We start from the raw sequence: 20,975 nt of genomic DNA, 5'->3' as shown, positions 1-20,975 counted from the left end.
AAACTAATTCTACAGACAATGCTATTTTCAGCAGAGGTACTGGGTGGACATTTTCTTCACCTTGTACATTCAGGCAGATTAAATTTTGGCTAAAAAGAGTCACTACTTGTTCTCAAGTGTATCAAAATGCCCTTTAAAGTCATAGTTTCTGTGTCAGCTAAAACACTCAAGGACAACTGAAGCAATACTTGAAAGCTGGGCATCTTGCCCAGAGTATTTTTTTAAAGTGCACTGAACAATTTACATAGTACAAACTTGAGGGAAATAAATACTGGAGGCTTTCTCGATGTCAAAAGAGTGGTGATAGGTTTTCTTGCCTTACCAAATGACACAGAGTCTATCATTTAAACTAACTACCTTGAGGTGTCCCAGGCATTTAAAAAAAAAAAAAAGAATGAAAACAAACAGAAAAGGCAAATTGTTTCAGATATAAAGGAAAAAAGAAACTCTTGTTCCCAGAAGCAATTGAAAAAAGTAGCCTAATTCCAATTTTATTATTATTATTATATTCCTACCTTCATTTCTTCAACAGCACTCTCTAGTTCTTCTGGTGATTTGTATTCAAAATCCTTTTCTAAATACTCTTCTTCGGCCTGAGTCATCCATTCTTGCATCTCGGCCAAATCTTTCTTCAGATTCATAGCTTTTTCCTGACTTTCAGATAACTTATTTTTCTGAATAGCAATCTAGGAGAAAGTTGTTACAAAAAGTTTTTTGTAATTAAAAAAAAATTAATCTTGAAACATTGCATTAAAAATCACACCATAAAAAATGCATGAACTATCCACCATTCTGTAGCAATGACAAAATAGAATTTCTTCAAGAGTACAACACAAGGCATTATATTCCCAAAGGCAGAACATAGTGATAAAATTCCTGTATTAGCAACTAACAACTCTAATACTATAGTAAACTATTAGGCAATGAAAAAATGTCCTGAAGATAGTTGAGAAAAGTGGGGATAGCTTGAACAACCTTTCTCCTCCTGGCATTTTTTTTTTTCATGATTGGGTATAGCTTAGATAGAATGTTCAAGTCTATAAGTATTATTGATTTTTTTTATGTTGGGAATTTGCTGGAATGTTTGATGTAGAAAGAGAAATGAACAAAATGAAATCTATCTAAATTATTACTTATTCCATTTTCTCTCCCTTTCCCAGACAACAATTTAAATAGTATAAAATCAAGAAAGAAACACATGAATGTCTGACTTTGTCCAAAGTCCTTTGGAATACTCAAGGTGGTAAGAAATCACTTTATAGAAACTAATATGTAAATTCTTAATCTGTCCTAGATATTAGGGATGGTGAGACACAATTAACTATATTACAACTTACAAAATGATTAAGTATATAACAAAGAAGAAATTGAGGGGCCAGAGAGGAACAAAGATGAGAGAATTCTTAACTAATAGAATAGAGAAAAAAAAAATCACAGAAGAAATAGCACCTGAGGTAAGCTATGAAAGAAAGATAAGAAATTTCATGTGCATGCATGTGTGGGTGTGTGTTCCTAATTTGTGAAGGTACAGAATAAGGAAAAAACATGAATAGTTTTAGGAGATTTTAATATGAGGATATTTGTTCATTACAAATATCACTTTGACAAATATTCACACATTACAAAAGAGAATAGTTGATGAAAGAAAATTAGTTTAGAAGTATATTATAATAGTCCAGCATAAAAATAATAAGGGTTTAAATTAAGATAACAAAATCAGAAATGAAAAGGAAGGGAAAGTTTGGGGGCTTTGTTTTTATTTTTCAATAGGCAGATTCCAATGTTTTTACAAATGACTACATGTGAGGATAATGAATAAAATAAATGGATAAATAAAAGATGACAGGATTTGAGCACATAAATGGCATGGTATTGTCATCAACTTTAAAAATTACATTAGAATGAAAGACAGATTTAATAGAAGAGATGATGAATCTGAGACCTTATAAGTTTGAAGTATAAGCAAAACATCAAAGTGTATTTGAAAAGTAGTAGGTAAAGGTGAGTACATAGATTTGAGAATCAAATTTTAAAAATCAATCAGAAGAGAAATCATAAGATTCAAAGGGAAAATGCAACCTCAAAAAAAAATCAAATTTTCAGTATATTATGAAAAAAGCTAGAAGAAACAGAAAAAAATTATACATTCAAAGTAACTATAGAAGCAAAAAATATCTAAAAGTCATATATAAATAGAAATTACGACTTCAACCATAAAATACTCTTTACTACTCTTCACTTTTTAATTTAAAAAAAGATAAATGATAAATACTTTGTAAGATATTGTTCATAATTAAGATGGGCCAATAAAGTACAATAATACTATCTAAATTAACTTATTTATATGATGTCATACCATTTAAACTACCCAGGATTACGTTAAAGAAATAGAAAAAAACATGTCTTCTGAAAGAAGAAAATATCAAGAATCCAAAGGTAAATTTTGATAAAAAGTAGAAAGGAAAGATTTTAGTAGTGTTGATCTCAGATTCTGCAGCAAATTAATAATCATCAAGATAACGCTATTGGTTAAAATATAGACACATTTAGCAATGGAACAGATTAAGTATACAAAATCAAGAAATAATCTAATAAAACAGTAGTAAAAACACAAGGATACTAACAATTTGAGTAAGAATTATCTATTAAAACAAAAACTGTGGGAAAAGTAAAATTAAGTTTACAACTCCCTCCACATCACATATCACAATAAGCTCTAAAAGGATATTTATTTAGAAATTTAAAATCACAGCATAAATCGGATGATAAAAGAAAGTGATACTTTTGACAATAGCAGGCAAGCAAAGAATCTATTACCATACAAGAGACCAATAAAACTGATAATCTTGATTATATAAAAATATAGACTGAAGGTACAGAACAAAACTCACCTTTGTAAAAAAATCAATGTGTGAGTTTCCTTACCTTGACTATGCTACTTTTAAGGGATTGGAGGGAGGGGGGGGTTGCAGTTTGAAGGAAGGAAGGGAAGAAAGTGAAAGTTTAAAATGTAAAGAAATATTGGATTAGAAATATAATTTCCAAAGCAATTTTTTTAAAAAGAGGACTCATTTATTTAAAAAAAATAAGAAGAAGAAGAAGATTTGTGATGTTATAGATCTGGAACTAAGTAGTTGTTCAGAGACTGAAGAAAGAAAGGCTAAATAAATTATGCCATAAATGGAGCCATAAGAAATGACAAAAAAGAATATTTTCAGAAACTTGGGGACATTGATAAGAAGTAATGCAGAAATTCAGATAAAGTGAAGATGGAAAATGCCATCCACATCTAAAGAGAGAACTATGAAAACTGAATGTGGATCAAAGCATAGAAAAACAATTTTTAAAAAGGTGAAAATACTTTCTCGTGGTTTTTCCCCTTTCATTCTGATTTTTTTTTGCACAGCATGACAAATACAGAAATATGTTTAAAAGGATCACACAAATTTAACTTATATCATAATGCTTGCTTTTTGCAAGAAGGGGAAGTAAGGAAAGGAGGAAGAAAAATTTGGAAAACAAGGTCTTTCAAAAATGAATGTTAAAACCTATCTTCACATGTATTTGGAAAAATAAAAAACTATTTGGGGGGGGGGGGGGGGAGAGGAAGAACTAATGCAGTGTTTGAGGGATGCCTTGGCATTTTGTACAGAGAATTAGACTTCAAATCAAAATTATCTAGTTTTTAAGTCCTCTCCATGATCTATATGATCTGAATGATGACCTAACACTCATACTTCATTGCTTCAAACAATTCTCAGAAATCAAAGAGCAGTTTATACAGTAATAATAACTCTAATAAATGTAACAATGACCCAGAATTCCACAAAACAGGTGAGAAGGAAAGAACGGGAGAGAAGAAAAAAAGGGATAATAGTTATTGACTGAAAAAATAAAAATTGTTTTAAAAAAAAAGCATGCTAAAATCCTGTCAAATGCTAAGTAAGAATATACAATTATGATTACAAAACTTACTTGCTTGCTTAGTTTCTCCCACTGTGTCTGATAGTCCACAAGCACACTCTGCATCCAAGTTTTAACTCCAGCAACTGGATGGCTTTTTAGAGCAGACTCTATTTCCTTCATTTCTTTAAGAGATGAATCAATTGTTTCCATTTCATTAACAAATGCCTATGAACACAAGAAAAACACTTGTTTATGAAAATAAAATCAAAAGTTAAAAAAAAAAAACTTCAATAAGAATTTGAAAGGCTACACAGAGTACAAATAGGCTTGTCTTTTTATTTTATGTCAATTCATTCCTACTTTGTTAAATATTAAGAGTGTTCATTAAAATTCTGTTCCTTATTTTGTAGGCATAATTATTTCAATAAATGACAAAATTTATAACACTTTTTTTGAAACCATAGGACTGTATTTTTGGAGGACATTTCCTAATGAGAAATTCCTCACAACCATACCACTGGAAAGGGATTAAGCACACTCTTGCCATCCCAGACTATGGATTTATTGGTGACATATAGTACTAATGGAACTATAGCTGTCTAAATGGAATGTAAATAATTCTCCCTTATCCCAGAATTGTGAAGCAAAATGATTAAACAATATATAATAATTTAAGAAAATGTTCACATTTTTGTATTAGTCTTACAAATTTAAACTGAAAATGTCTTACAAAAAGTCCAATTAATATGCTATGAAATATCAAAAGAAAAAATTAATTTCATTATCATAAAAGTGACTTATGGTTTGCAAAGTATCTTGTACTTTGAATTATAATTTGGTCATCTTCATAAGCCAGTGAAATAGGTACTATTATTATTATTCCCATTTTACAGATATGAAAAAGAGAACTTAAGCAGTTTGCCAGAGTCCCAAAGCTGGTAATTGTCTGAGGCAAGATTCAATCTCAATTCTTTCCCACTCCAAGTTTAGGATTCCAAGTCCATCTAAAAAGTCAAAATAAACTTCCTCATCTATAACATGAAAAGGTTGCATCAGATGACCTTTAAATTCCCTTCAAGCTATAATTCTTATAAACTGTTACTATAATTATAAAATCTAAAACAAAATTTAGATATGTCTTTAAAGATGCTTTCAAAATACAATACTCCTCATATTTGATGAAGGTGATTCAAATTCATAATTTCATTAGGATAGAGAAAAATTTGTTTGCAAACTCCCATTATTAACACACATATGCAATCTATATTCTTAAGAGAGTTGTTTGAAACAATGAAGGGTGAGAAATCATACAGATAGTATGGATCACAGAGAGGACTTAAAACTAAGTAATTTGAAATCGAATTCTCTATACAAAATGCCAAGGCATTCCTCATACACAAATGTTAGGATTAAAATGAAAATGTGAAAACTGCCCATCTTTTTTTTTAAACTATCAACTATAAAGCCATACATTAGAAGCAAATCATAAGGAAGATAAAACAAAATATTATACTAGTCTTCAAATAGCAACAAAACTCACATTGCATTGATCAAGCTGTCTCTGAAGCCCTTCAGAATCTCCTTGGATGATCTGTTCTTTCATTAAAAAGTCTTTCACACCATCCATCCACTTCTCAATGACATTAGAATCAGCCTAAATCAAACACAGTAAAGAAAGGGGATATCAGTCAATGTTAAACAAACTCCTACATCTCATGACCAATTGCTATTGAACAGATCAACTTTGGACAACTTTAATAGTATCATTTCCATCTATTCTTGCTTCCTTTTGTAAATTATTCACGGCAGAATTATTTTCTTCATTCATCAACAAGCTCTTTTCATGTCCAAATAAATAGTTAACAGAAATAATGTATTTTATTCCCCAAATTACATACTATCAGCTAAATATCTCAATGGAATTAAAAATTATGTTATTAAAAAATTTTACTTATAAATGTAAGCTATTATGTACTTTAAAAATTTATGAATGTCCCAGGCTTTTTTTTTTTAATGGCATCTTGGTTAATGGCAGTTAATTTTTTTTCATGCTGATATTTGAGGCAAATTATTATAAAGATATTTTTACCTTTTTTCCACAAATTATCCACACCAAGGGATGAAATAAATAATGAATGTATATAATAATAAATACCGCTTGGCACCTTTTTTTAGTTGTTGGCACTGAGCCACTCCAAGGTTAGCAAAAATAAAAATATCAATTTGTTAATAAATCAGTCAACAAATACATAAAACGTATTAAACACTGTGCTAGGCACTTAGGATACAAGAACAAAGACAAAAGCAATCCCTCCTCTCAAGGAGCTTACATTCTGATAGAGAAGAGAACAAGTACATATCAAAGTATATGAACATAAATTTAAAGTATTAACTCTAAGATACTCCCAATGGGAGTAGCTTCTCTCAAAAAAAGTAAAACAAACAGATAAAATGCAAGATTTTGAATTTTAATTTAAATTAAATTTTCGTATTTTAAATCCCAGCATCTTTAACAATAATTACTCTGATTCCCCTCTAGAAGATGCTCCTGGAATTTAAATATACATGATTAACAACCTAATCCACACATGGTTATAAAAGACTTAAAACACACACACACACACACACACATACACACACACACACACACACACACACATGATATTGGAGCAATTAAACCACCCTCTAACACAGTACCATAAATCCTTTCTATACCATCTCTGATATGCGATCATACAGTTTTGGCTCTAATTTTCCATTGGCAGATAGTTTGTCACAAAATAACTTGTTATTTTGATGGATAAATCTAATGCTTTAAAATATTGTTCTTACATTGTTATGAAATGTATTTTCCTTAAGTTCTGCTCATTAATTACATATATATTTTAAGCATTATTGATATGCCCTATATATACAATTATAGATTATTACCATTTTATGAGAGGCATCTTGTAAACAAGGTAAAACAAGTAAAATGCATAATAAAATGACCTCGTGAAAGTGGATTTCACTTTCAAAACTATTTCAAAACTTTTTTTAATTTTTTCAAACTATTTCAATTTTTCAAAACTATTTTAATGTATTTTTTCTCCCACTCCTCAACACCATTAAAAAAAAAAAAGAACAGGAAACAAATTTCTTGTAACATACAGTCAAGTAAAACAAATTCCTTCAGTGATCAGACAGGGAGGAAAACAAGGCTATCAGTTGTGAAGTTTTTCTTTGTTTTTGGTTTGACTAGGTACATTTCAGTTTCACAGATTCAATCGCAGTTAAAGCATAGCTAGAAATAATACCATGAAGATTTTCATGTTTCCTCATGAATATGAAGAACATAAAGTATTATTCCTCCAGAGTCACACAGAACTGGTATTTCTAAACTTTGTACTGCTCCCTAACAAATCTGTTACTTAATCCAGAAGTAAAACCTAGTATCTCATATTTCTTATGTTGCTGGCTAATTATTTGAAAGGGAATTCAAAATAAAAGCAAATCTTAGTAGCCTTCAAAGACAAAGGAGTTGAATAGGAAACATGAAAAAAACCAAGTAAATATTAGTAGAGGTTTTCTTAATTATTTTTTTAAATATTCATATAAATATAAGTCATGTCTAGGCCAATTACTTTAGTCTTCTCCAAAAAAACAAAAAAAAAAAACAAAAAAAAAAACCCTACTAAATTACTACACAAAAAATAATAATGTGGTACTGAAGATCATAGTTACATAAGAAATTATATAAGAAAGAAGGAAATGTGAGAAGGAAGGACTTTTTAAATGCCTACTGTGTGCAATATGTCAGCAATTGTGCTAAACACTTTACAAATATTATCTCATGTTATCCTCATAACAATCATGGAAGTTAGTTGCTATTATTATAACTATTTAATGGCTGAGTAAACTAAGGCAGACAAAGATTCTATTATTTACCTAGGGTTAAAAAGCTAATAAATGTTTGCAGTCAAATTTCACTTCCAATAATCCTGATTCTCAGCCCAATGTCTTATTTTTTGTACATTCTAATTGCTTCTAGGTCATTAAAGTCTAGAATTGTCATTACCAATGCTGTTTTAAATCAAGATGTGCTCTGAACCAAATTGACTTTAACTCATCGATTTATGTTGGAGAAACAAGAATGATATTACTTTTCAGATTTAATGTTAGAGGAAAAATTAGAAATTTAAAGGACTGCCCATCAACTGAAGATTAGATAAATACATTATGGGATATGATTGTGTTAAGAATATACTGTGTTTAAAAAAATGATAAAAAAAGATCATTTCAGAGAATCTAGATAGACATGTATATATTAAGACACAGGATCAGGAAAATAATCTGTATGACATCATTGCAAAGACAAAAACTTTTAATGATTAAAGAACTGACAGAACAGACATGAATCTAAAGTACCAATAATGAAGAATGCTACCTACATCTCTATTTTAATACAGATGATAATGTAATATTGCACACTGAGTCATAATTATTGGATGTGATCAATATGGATTATTTTTTACTGCTTTTCTACAAAAAATTTCTAGAACAGTTTTGTTTTTCTTGTAAAAATGGAGGAATCACTCCCTACCCCACAAAAGAAGAGGAAAGAAACTAAATGCTAATTAAATGAAATTTTATACACACACACACACACCCCACACATATAATTTTAAATAAATAAATTTTAAAAAGGCCTTTTACTATAGAGGTAATAGTGATACATGTTAAGTAATAAAATAAAAAAATTGTCAAAATTCCCAACATATCATTCATCCTAAGTAACAATTTCTAAACTTTTTTGAATTAGCAGACCTATTGATCTTGTTTATGTCAATTATAATAATGTCTCTGAAATGACTTAAAACATGGCTGAATATAAATAAGCTGGATTATCACTATGCCATAAGAAACAATGCATACCGAAAGTTCAGAGAAGTATGAAATAATTTATATTAACTGATATAAAGTGGAGAAAAAAAAAGAATCAGAAAAAAACACCTAAAATAATATAGCACTATAAATATAAAGAATAAACCAAACAAACAAAAACCTTAAAAGTCAGATAATTATGATCTTCAAATGTGACCTAAAAGAACTGGGAAAAAAAAAAAGGAACTTCCATCCCATCTTTACAGAGATAGGGTACTAAAAAGGTGGAACACTACATGTAGCATATGATACAATTACTGTGTGGAATGACTGTTCAACTACATGTATTTTTTCTTTTTTTTTAATCTTTGTTATAACAGTAGATTGGCCAAGGAAAAGGGATATATCTATATATATATATAGATATACATGATTTAAACCAAAATACATGGATATAACCTTTATTTTTTTTCTTTTTTCTTTTTTTTTAATATTTTATTTTATTTTATTTAATAATTACTTTATATTGACAATGGATATAACCTTTAAAAAAAAAAACTGCTGTACCTAAAAGTAATAAGATAGTGAATGGTATGTTGGACAGAGAGAAACTAAATTGATCCCTCAGGCAAGCAAGGAAAAGGCACTGATAGAGATCACTTAAGCTGATCAATTGGGGGGAGGGGTCATCTAGTCAGAAATACAAGTTATGTCAAACCCACCCTCTGTAAGGATTTCAAGAAGTCTTACCTTGCCTTACCCTGTCAGAAATCCCAGTCATGTCCCTGAGGTTAAATTTTCCCCATAAAATCTACTTATAGGCCATCTCATGATGGCTAAATTCTTTTGGGTCAGCCTGCCACAGCACTCTGCCTTGTGGTGTCTTTCTCCTTCCCCCATGCCATATGGTATCTCTCCTAACTCCACTACGCTTCTCAACTTACCACAACTCAATTCCTTACATCTAAGCCAAATCCTTCCAGGAACTTGTCTTTCATACACTCTCCCACTCTATTTCATATTGAACCATTCCTACTGTCTATTGTATCCTTCATTTTGTCTATAACCTATTCCCCTAAACAAATCTACCTTTGGCCAAAGAGAATGACCATTGTGATTCTTCCTATTACCAAGCCCTAACTTTTGGTACCTACTATTGTCTGATGTCTCCATCACTCACATCAAAACCCATAGTAATCTGAACAAAAGAAATCCTTTAAAATAGAGAAGACCTTGGAGCTCAGAACTTAAAAGAATAAATGATAACAATAGGGATTTCGAGGGTTAAGTACTCTTTGTCCCTTAGAGTATTCTAATGATTTCTTCAAATATTCAGCAGAGGGATCCAATACTATACTATCAAACCATTTTTGTCATTTGCAGAGAACATGATTCAGAAGTCCAAATAAAGTAGTACTTATTTTGATCGGACTCCCTCCCTAGAATAATTTGAGGTTAAATTCCTGGCATTTCTTTTGCTCCTCCTCCATCTGTTGGAATTCCTATAAATTGTGATTCTGGTTTTTGCAGCCAAATGCTAAACCGGGACCCTAGTGGATCTGACAAGTGAAACCACAGTTAGGGGCCCTTAAAGTGGTGGTGGAAGTAATCATTTTTTTTCTACATTATTTTAGAGTATTCATTGACAACAAAAATGCTGAAAAGAAACATCCATATTAACAAAGGAGAGCTAAGAACAATAAACTTTCTATTCTGCTGTGGCAACATCGATCTGCTAAAATGTACTTAAAACTAAGACTTAGGGCATACTTGCATTTCAATAAAACATGTTCATTACTTTTTAAAAAATTCATGAAAACTAGTACATAACAAGGATATAATCACAAATGATATATTTATTTTGTCTTAAAAACCGACTGACTCTTCAACATGATTCCTGCTTAGGATAACATCCATGGCTAAGTTTCTTCATTTAAGGAATTAAATACTATCCAATAGTATCAAATCTAAATTACAAAGTACTACACAACTCATTTACTAAATAGACCTGAAAGAATCTGGGAAAAGAGGGTCCAAGGTAAATAAGTCAAATCCATAACTGAATATTTTTAGCAGTGGAATTACAGAGGATTTCTACTGGTAATGTTTTTCAATAACAATTTAGAGATATTCCAAAAAATAAAAGAACAACCCCTTTAAAGTTTAAAAAAAAAAAAAAAAACAGGAGAGAAGAAGCACTATCCCATTAGGAAAATGTAGTCTCTGTCTAAAATGAAAAGATATGATTTTATCATTCAGAAGCAGTTACATGATCTGACATCATTAAAAAATATGTATTTATTAAAGTCAAACAGGCAAATGATATTCCCCTCCATCCTAAATATATAAATGTACAATGTGATGAATGAATCCAAATGTCCAATCACATTTTTCAAAGGTTATTCTACAAGGCTGAAATAATACTAGTATGTGGCAATAAGGTTGGTGCTATAAACAAAGAGCTCTGAGCCTAGAGTCAGGAATAACTAGCCTAAAACATTTATTAGCTATGTGACCTTGGACAAGTCATGTAATTTCCATTTGCCTCAGTTTCTCCATCAGTAAAATGGAAATGAAAGCAGTACTTTTCTCCCAGGGTCATTATGAAATGAATCAAATTATATCATAATTGTAAAACTAAAAGTTTAGCTCACTATCTGGCACATAGTAAGTGCTATGTAAATGTTATTTATTATAATGATTATCCACTTATTTAGAATGACTCCTGCATTCACTAGATTAGAGACAATGCATATCCACACCAACCAATGATCAATTTCAATATCGCTGATTTATCGAATATTCAGTTGAGATTTATACAGAGCAGTCTTTAAAACCATAATTTAAGATGCTGATCTGAAGTGAATAGCTTTCCTTTTTTTAATAAAAGCTTTTTATTTTCCAAACATATGCATGGATAATTTTTCAATATTAACCCTTGCAAAACCTTGTGTTCCAATTTCTCCCCCTTTCCCCACCCTTGATGGCAAGTAATCCAAAATATGTTAAACATGATAAAAATATATGTTAAATCCAATATATTCATACATATTTATACAATTATCTTGCTTTACAAAAAAAATTATATCAAAAAGGAAAAAAAAATAAAAGGCAAGAAAGCAACAACAAAAAGAGTGAAAATGCTATATTGTGATCCACACATAGTTCCCACAGCCCTCTCTCTGGGTGTAGATGGCTCTCATGATCACAAGATCATTGCAATTAGCCTGAACCATCTCATTGTTGAAAAGAGCCACGTCCACGAGAGTTGATCATCATATAATCTTCTTGTTGCTGTGTACAATGATCTCCTGGTTCTGATCTTTTCACTGAGCATCAGCTCATATAAGTCTCTCCAAGCCTCTCTGAAATCATCCTGCTGATCGTTTCTTTCAGAACAATAATATTCCATCACATGAGCATATCTTTCTGTCAAAGGTGCCCATTGGATAAGCTACATTTATCTAGTTCTCCATAGATTTCTCCTTTTGAACTAACTATATCTCAACTTTAAGAAATGTAACCATCAGAAAACAATGACCATTTTAAATGCCACCTCAATCACATATAGGCACTTCATAATGTTTCCTGAGAGACTGCTCACTTCTCATTCTAACACCATGCAAACCTCCACCAACTAAGCTATTATTTCTCTTATTCTACTTAAGCTAAACTCTTTCCGGTTCTCTTTATGCACGACTTAACTGATATTGAGCTCTTTCACACAGTCCCACATTTCAGCCAGCCACTACCAATTCTTGCTCAAAATCTCTAATGTGCATCTCAAAGCTCACCTCCTCTATAAAATCTTTCCAAGAAGGCAAAAAGAAAAAGAAAGAAGAAAGAGGAGAAAGAGAAAGGAGGAGAGAAGAAGGAAAAGAAAGAAATAGAAAGGCTGGAGGAGAAAGGGGGGAGGAGAAAAAAGAAGAAAGGAGGGAGGAGAAAAAACAAAAGAGGAGAAAGGAGAAGAGAGGAGAGAGGAAAAGGGGGAGAGAAGAGAAAGGAGAGTGAAGGGAGAAGAAAAGAAGAGGGAGAAGAGAAGAAAAGAAAAGGGAGGGAAAAAGAGAAGAGAAGAGGGAGGAAAAAAGAAGGGAGAGGAAGTAGAAGAAAGGAGGAGAGAGGAAGGAGGAGGGAGGAAAAAAAAGGAGAGAGGAGAAGAGGGAGGAAGGAGAAAGGAGAAGAGAGAAGGGGGGAGAAAGGAAGAAGAGAAGGAGGGAAGAGGAGGAGATAGAGGAGGGAGGAGGAAGAGAAAGAAAACAAGAACAAGAAGCAGCAGCAGCAGCAGCAGCACTTTTTGCTGAGTAAATGACATGCATTTTGCAAGCAAGTTGTGAATCCAGTTTTAAGCACATAATTAAGATGGTGACAGGAACTAATGCCAAGAACTGAAAAGTAAAAGCTTTACACATTTTAATTGCTATTTTACTATATGACTGAGCTTAAATGCCTAACAAAGTTGATATTTACCTCAAACACTTTCAGTTTTGGAATAATTTCTTCTAGCAGATGAATGTCTTTGGAGACCCTGGCCTTTAGCCCATTCCACTTTTCTTGAACATTCTCAAACTCTTGCTGATATTTATTTTTTATATCATGGGGTGCACATTGCTCTAGATTCTTTGTGTCTTCTGCAAGTTTATCCAGTGAAGGTTTCTGATCTGCAAATATTTCTTCAAGAGTCTGAAAAAAAGAAGAGATTATGATTATCTGTAGCCCTCTGTTTTTATACATGTATAGTTATTTAACAAGAATGGGGATTTTCTATAGATATTTTGTCAAAAAATGACACTAATAAAATAAATATGATTAAAACAAAATACTGTGTTCAAAGTGCAGTGTTAGATGCTAAGGCTCAAAATGTAATAATAGCAGTGCCTACCAAGAAAACTTCTGCTGAAAGTATGTAGATAAGAAATTTTAAGAGGGAAATCAATTAAGGGAATCAACAGGCACAGGCTTTGCTTAGGAAAGGACATCAAAGCTGAATCTTAAAGACAACTATTGATTATAAGATGAAAAAATAAATATGGGAATGAATTAAAGAGATGAGGAAGAGTCACTGTTGAGGTATTACATGCTGCATAGTGTTTTAAATGCCAAGTTAAGTTTTTATTTTCTCCAAGAGGGAACCACTAAATATTTTTCACAAAGAAGAATGATATGATCAAACCTGTGTTTCAGGAATATTAATTTAGTGAATATGTGAAAAAAAAAAGGTGGAAAGTACGAAGATAGGAGAACCAAAAGGAGGTCACTGATGGATTGCAAGAAAGCAAAGAAGAAGGTTTAAACCAGAAGAGTGGCTCTAAGAGTTGAGAGAAATGTGAGAAGTGTTGGGAAGAGTAAAGGAATAAATTATGATAAAAGAACAGATTAGCTGTGTAAGGGAGAAAGGGAATTCAAAGAAAACTCATATTATAAAAGAGGGCAATTTTAAGGATTGTAAAACCCTCATCATGGTTTAATAAAAAAGATGATTCATTATGTTGATTCTTGAGAAAGAACACATTTAAAGGGTAAGAGGAGTTAATTATCCAGAAAAGGCAGACTAAAACAACAACAATGTCAAAGTAAGAGCCAATGAAGCCTTGGGGGGAAAAAAAAGGGGGGGGGGAGGGGGAAGAGAGAGAGAGAGAAGGGCACATTTTTTAATCAAAAGTCCAGGATTCAAATCCCAGTTCTTCCCATTAAGCATCTCTATGACTTTAAAAAACTTGCTGAAAGTCTTGACCTTATTCATTTGTAATATAAAAGGCCGGACTAGATAACTTCTAGGGTCCCTTTCAGTTTTTTTTCCCCTGAGGCAATTGGCCTTAAGTGACTTGCCCAGGGACACACAGCTAGGAAGTATTAAGTGTTTGAGGCCAGATTTGATCAGGTTCTGCTGATTTCAGGGCTGGTGCTTTATCCACTGCACCACCTAGCTGCCCCAGATCCCTTTCAATTCTAAGTTGCTATCCTATGGATGTCAGGGAGGAAAAATTATCTTGGGCAAAATTATCAGGAAGACAATTAAATTTAGAATAAAGAAAAAAAAAACCCAGAGTGAAAAATTTAAAGATCATGGCAATCTTACAGCAGTTTCAATTGAATAGTGTATCTGGAAACAAAAATGGAGCAAAAAGTCAGTGCAATATGATCCATTAAATAAATAAAATGTAAAATGACCACTGGAACAACAGGTTATATAAGGAAAATGTAATGGGCTGAAGCTCGAGTTGATGCACTGAGGTCCCAAGTACATGAGGCTAAATAGTAACTGGACCATACTCTATTAATATATGCTTGGAGAAAGAATGGCCTCTGCCCACTCTTTGTGCAAGTTCTGATGTATTATATAGGAAATGACATAGGGACAATTTTGGTGGGTGGAGAGAGAGAAGCAGAAAAACTGTTGGCCGAGTTTGTGTCATGGCTGCTCACATTCCTATCGCCATCCCCCTTCACCTCCACAAAGAATAAAGATTGAAAATTTTCCCTTAACCTGAATTTCTGACTCCGGCTGATTTTAAAATATGTGGCCATCACAGGGAAAAGAAAGAGAGAGTAACTTAAAAGTCTGTGTGCTTTTAAGCTGTAGAAACTTGAGAAGTGAAAATAATACAAACTGATTTTTAAAAATAATTGAAAGACTATTTTAAACAATTGGTATTTTAAATTAAAATTCAACATAACTTCTGCCTTTTTCTGTAGTGTTTATTGGTCCTGTTATTGTTCAGTTGTGCCTGACTCTTTGTAACCTTGTGGACCTACTGTCCATGTTTTCTTGGCAAAGAAACTGGAGTGAGATGTCTCTTCCAGTTTTATTTGGCAAATGTTAAGTGACTTGCCCAAAGTCACACAGCTATCTTGTGCTATTTCTTTGCACTCACAGAGAGAGAGACACACACATCCTACCATATCAAATTTTTGAATTTTATAAAAAGAAATAATAAAATCATTAAATACTTTTGATTGTAGCATTAAACTCATCCAAACAACAAAGTTCTCAGAGTTTTGAAATGAAGTGAAAAGAAAAAAAAAATCTAATGGAGATAGATCAGTTGATCAAGGAAGCCAAGCAAGAAGACCTCCTCTTTTGAACCAGCAGTCTGAATGTCACTTAGAAAATTAAGTTAAAATTTTAAAATTCACAAAACAAAATAAATATAAATGAAATCCCATCATTAAACTTTGCAATCTTTTCTGTAAGTCTCATAAAATTTATACTTCTGAAGTATAGCATAAACTATATTAAGTCTGGGTGATATTTATATAAAGCCTAATATTAATCTAACAATTTAAGCTCTGCAAAACATTCATCATTGGTTGTGGGCATTTGACCCTCAACAATTTTATGAAGAAAACACTACAAGAAATATTAGTCCTAACTTACATATGAGTTAACTAACTATAAGAGGGGTTACATGATTTGACCCATGTTCACAAAATTAGTAGTGACAATGACACAGCTCAAATGTAGATCTATGCTAATGCTAATTCTGGCATTCTTTCCATTACATTTAATGAGTTCCTTTTTTGAAAGACAATTTCTGAAAAGAGTGCTAATAGTTTGAAAAAAATAAAGATTAGTAACAAAAAACAAATGTTGACTATATAAAAAATATAAATTATACTTCTGTTTGTGACTAAGGTCCTATCCTTCAGTAAATAACTACAAAACACAAAGACCCAAAGATCAAGAGACTAATGAAAAAAAAAAAAGCATAAAAAATACACTTCAAATTATTTCTTAATTTAAGATATTAAAAATGGTCTCAGGTTTTAAAGATCTAAGAAGTCTTACCATTTTCTCCTGTAGGGCCTTCTCAACTTCTGAAAGGTCATTTAAAGTATTGAGAGAAATGTGAGCCTTATTTTCTGATTCATTTAATACATCCTTCACTGTCTTCAATGTCTGTAAGTAGTCATCTCCAGGTTGGCTCTTCTGATCTGTGTATTTTAGAAAAACTTAATTTAAGTACATATTAGAAAGTTAGTATTCTTTCACATATTTCAATTATTTTGTGTTGACGAGGCAGATATTAACTACCTGTGTGACCAATTTAATTAAAACTAGCACAATGTGTAAGTTTGAATTATACATATTGCTTTAAGCCTGACATAATTCCAGGTACTCAATACTGAGATCTCAATAATGATAAACTTGTCCTAAACTTTTTTTCCTTTAACTTAAGACTTCCCTTTCTCTCATAATAAAGCTACAGCTTTTAAAGCACAAAAAAAGAAGCATAAATATCTGCTAAAATTGTAATTGATCTCAGTCACGTAGACAAAATATCACTACAAAGTAACATGAACCATTATCAAATTCCTTATTCCTGGTGACTACAAGTCAATTCTAAGATATATGTGGAATGATGTATAATGATATTAAAAATGCCTGAGGCATGAATTTCATTAAGCTCTCTCTCTTTTTTATTTAATGAACCAACAATTTGAGTACAAAGGAACTTTCTTTTAAAACATAAGAAGTAGCCAATAGAAACTATAAGTTAAGAAATTAAATACTGACCCTTACCCACTTGTCCATAACAGGTACCAAAGTCTACTTTGCAAGAGTCAGCTAAGAACTAAGAGCAGTCTGCCCATCACTTCTCATGCTTGGATATTTAAGTTCACTGAAGAAAGAGACCTGACCTACAACTACAAAGCTTTGTCCCTAAAATAGGAAATATAATCCATTTGCCAAACACAAACAGAACCATTCATTTCATCACAGACCCATCATCACTGCAAATAAACTACATTAAAAAAAAAAAAAAAACTAGCACCGCAATACCAACACACAGGCCAAAGCAAGACCTGTAGGAGCTGGTGAGAGCTTATGAGACACCTGCATGTTTATATTAGAAACAATTAGGAAAAGCACATTCTCCCTTCAAGGGTATTTTTCTACAATTTGTGTACTTCAATGGATTTATAAACTCTTTTACATAGGTAATCCCCTAAAAGCCAACATTAATTGATGAAGTCTTACAGAAACGATATTGAATATTTTAATACCCCTTAAATAATACATCCACTTTTCTTTTCAATGAAAACAAAATTCATAGGAAACCCAAGAAAGGGGAGATTAAGTACAGTAAACGATTATAATGGCTGGAGGCAACAGACAGGTAACATGTCATTATCAAACTTTGTATAGCCATCTACAGCAGAGTGTGTCAGAATGGGTTTCAGATTTTCCTTTTCCTAAACACACATACACACATGACAAATCTTAGTCTTCTTTCTGCTAGTCTTGTTAGAGGACAAAACCACATGGAAAAATGGCAAATATTCTTCCATAGGAAGGCAACTGTGAGAGAAGTGTGCCCTAATACCAATTAGATGACCTTCAACCTACGGGGAGTAAAAAGACATAACCTGAGGACATGGGACCTCATGGAGATTCCTTCCTAAACAGGAGATTCCTCAAGATCCCACAAGGATTAACAAGGACTCAATTGTATGGCTCCAAACAATCAACAAATTAATAATAAGTAATAACACCATTTATATAAAGCCTTTTATGTGCCAGAAACTACTAAGTGGTCTATAAATATTAACTCATTTTACCTCCAAAACAACTCTTAGAAGAGCTATTATTTGCATTTTAAAGATCAGTCCAAGAGCACATATCTAGTGAGTCTGAGGCCTTATCTGAATACAGATCTTTCTAACTCCGGGTGCTGTGTTTTATCTACTGCACCATCTAACTGCCCCAATCCCCTTAATTCTAATTCCTTTCTCCTACTGAAGAAAATGATTGGAAGTATAAAAAAAAAAAACAACAAAAGGCAGCTTATACCCTTCTTAAGCATACTACTAGGGCTCAGACTGATGGCCTTACAACTTTTCCCTGCCCTAGTTAGGCATTTCCAGGGAGGATACAATATTTGCTCATGCTTCATATTTCCCCCTTAAAATTTGAAAATGATTATATATGCTCCATTGAAAAGAATATTGCATTTGAAGTCTGGAACCAGAATTAGAGAAACAACCTTGGCTCTGACATTTGCTATCTGTATGTGGTCTAAGTTTCCTCATCTATCAGGTATTGGACTACATGACTTTGAAGATTCCTTTCATTTAAAAGATTATGATCATAAATGAAGTACAATAGCTATTTGTAATTTTATATATTGCTTCATTATGTGTTCACTGTTTTTGTGTTAAAACTTTTCAATAAACTGAATATATATGAGTAAAATACAAACCAAGAATAAGACTCCTTTCCCCATTGTATTTTTTTTTGAGATTTTTGGTATAAAAGGAATAACACAAAGTTTGGGGGAAAACTGCCTTAAAGTGTGGGATTTTCCTTGTAAAAATGTATTTCACCTTAAAATTGAGGTCTTTGTTTTGACAAGGACTATATCTCCTTTAAAGTATCTTGGTTTATTCTAATTCTTTCCTTCTTTTTTCTTCAAATGTACTTTATTTTTCCAAATATATGTATGAAGGCAGTTTTCAACATTCATTTTTATAAGATTTTGTGTTACAAATTTTTTTCTCCCTCTCTCCTTTATCTGAATCCTTCCCCAAGATAGTAAGTAATTCGATACAAATTATACATGTACAATACTTTTAAACATATTTCCATATTTGTCATGTTGTGCAAGAAAACTCATACTGAAAGGGAAAAGAAAAAGCAAATAAAGAAACAAAAAAAGAGGTGAAAATACTATGCTTTGATCGACATTCAGTCTCTATAGTTTTCTCTTTGCATGCAAATGACATATTTCATCTCAAATCTATTGGAATTGTCTTGGATCACTGCAGTTTTAATTATTTCCTAGTCAATTATCCTACATTAAGCATGGCTGATTGATTCAGAGTGCCCAGCTTCTCTAGACTACACTTTGGACTTGACCTTAAAAAGCTAGGCTACAGAACTCTAGAGCTCTAAACCCCTAATAATTAGTGATTATATTTTTAATATATAATTAATTATAGTAATATTAAAATAACTATCAGATACCTATCAGATTTGCTAATGGAAAAGCAAAATGACTTATGATGGAGGAAATGTGGAGAAATAGGTACACTAATGTACTCCTGGTAGAGATGTGAACTATCCTGAAGAACTATGCCCAAAAGGTTAAAAAATTATGCATGCCCTTTGATCCAAGCAACTGCACTACTAGATCTGCATACCAAACAGATAAAAGAAAAAGGGGAAATTACTTGTAATAGCTCTTTTTATGGTGGCAAGGAATCAGAAAATAAGTAGAGATTCCCATCCACTGAGAAATAATTGAAGAAGTTTTAGTATATGATGATTGTGATGGAATACTGTTAAGCTGTGAGAAATAACAAGTACTAGGGTTTCAGAAAAACCTGGTAAAACTTATGTGAACTAATGCAAAGTAAAGTGAGCAGAACTAAAACAATATTAAAAAGGAATACCGTATCAATAATTGACTACAAAGGACTTTAGCTAACTTAATCTATACAACAATCTATGCCAATTACAAAGGATTCTTGAAGAAAAATTCTATGTACCTTCACAGAGAGATCTGATGAACTCTGAATGCAATTTAAAATATATTTTCTTTCACTTTATTTTTCTTGCTTTTTTGTAAGTTAATGTGGAAATATGATTTGTACGACTTCATATATATGACAGATTTGTATTTCTTGCCTTCTTAATGGCTGTCAGGAGTGGAAAGGAGGGAAAGAATTCAGAACTGAAATTAATCTTTTAAAAGAGAGAGACAGACACAGAGATATTGGGAGGGAGAGGAAGGAGAATGGGGAAAGAGGGAGGAAAAGAGAAAAAGAAAGAGAGGGAGAGAGGGAGGGGAGAGAGAGAGAGAGAGAGAGAGAGAGAGAAAGATGAGGAGGGAGGAGAGGTTAGAGAGAGGGAAGGAGTTAGAGACTAACTAGAATTAGAGAAATAAGAGGATACAGCTTAATTTTCTGTGCTAGAGCAATTATAACACCAAACGAAGTATGGAGGGAATATATAGGTTCTTTTGGGTTGTGGGTCTTATTAGACGAGTCATTTCTGCCTCCCAGTTTTCCTGGCCTTCTTGAAGTCCCAACTAAATACCACCTTCTAAAAGAATCCTTTTCCAATACTCCCCAATTCTAATGTTTACCTTCTGCTAATTTTCTACAATTTATCCAGCATGTGGCATGTTTGACAACTCTCCTTGGACTAAGAGCTCCTTGATAGCAGAGACTGATTTTTGTTTTTCTTTGTATCTCTAGCAGTA

General features: G+C 32.2%; 1 protein-coding gene across 1 annotated transcript in view; it reads right to left on the bottom strand.

Moving 5' to 3' along the window:
• Positions 1–20,975, bottom strand: part of UTRN (utrophin) — a 559,804-nt gene that overhangs the window by 408,568 nt on the left and 130,261 nt on the right. Inside the window, exons 21-25 of the mRNA XM_051997902.1 lie at positions 16,556–16,701; positions 13,237–13,449; positions 5,447–5,560; positions 3,976–4,131; positions 516–686 (exon numbers count right to left, since the gene is read on the bottom strand). Of these exons, the coding sequence (XP_051853862.1) occupies positions 516–686; positions 3,976–4,131; positions 5,447–5,560; positions 13,237–13,449; positions 16,556–16,701 (800 nt within the window). The remainder of the gene's footprint in view (positions 1–515; positions 687–3,975; positions 4,132–5,446; positions 5,561–13,236; positions 13,450–16,555; positions 16,702–20,975) is intronic.

Source organism: Antechinus flavipes, chromosome 4 (assembly GCF_016432865.1).
Source record: "Antechinus flavipes isolate AdamAnt ecotype Samford, QLD, Australia chromosome 4, AdamAnt_v2, whole genome shotgun sequence".
Classification (NCBI taxonomy): Eukaryota; Metazoa; Chordata; class Mammalia; order Dasyuromorphia; family Dasyuridae; genus Antechinus; species Antechinus flavipes.
This window is presented reverse-complemented; position numbering and strand designations above follow the sequence as displayed.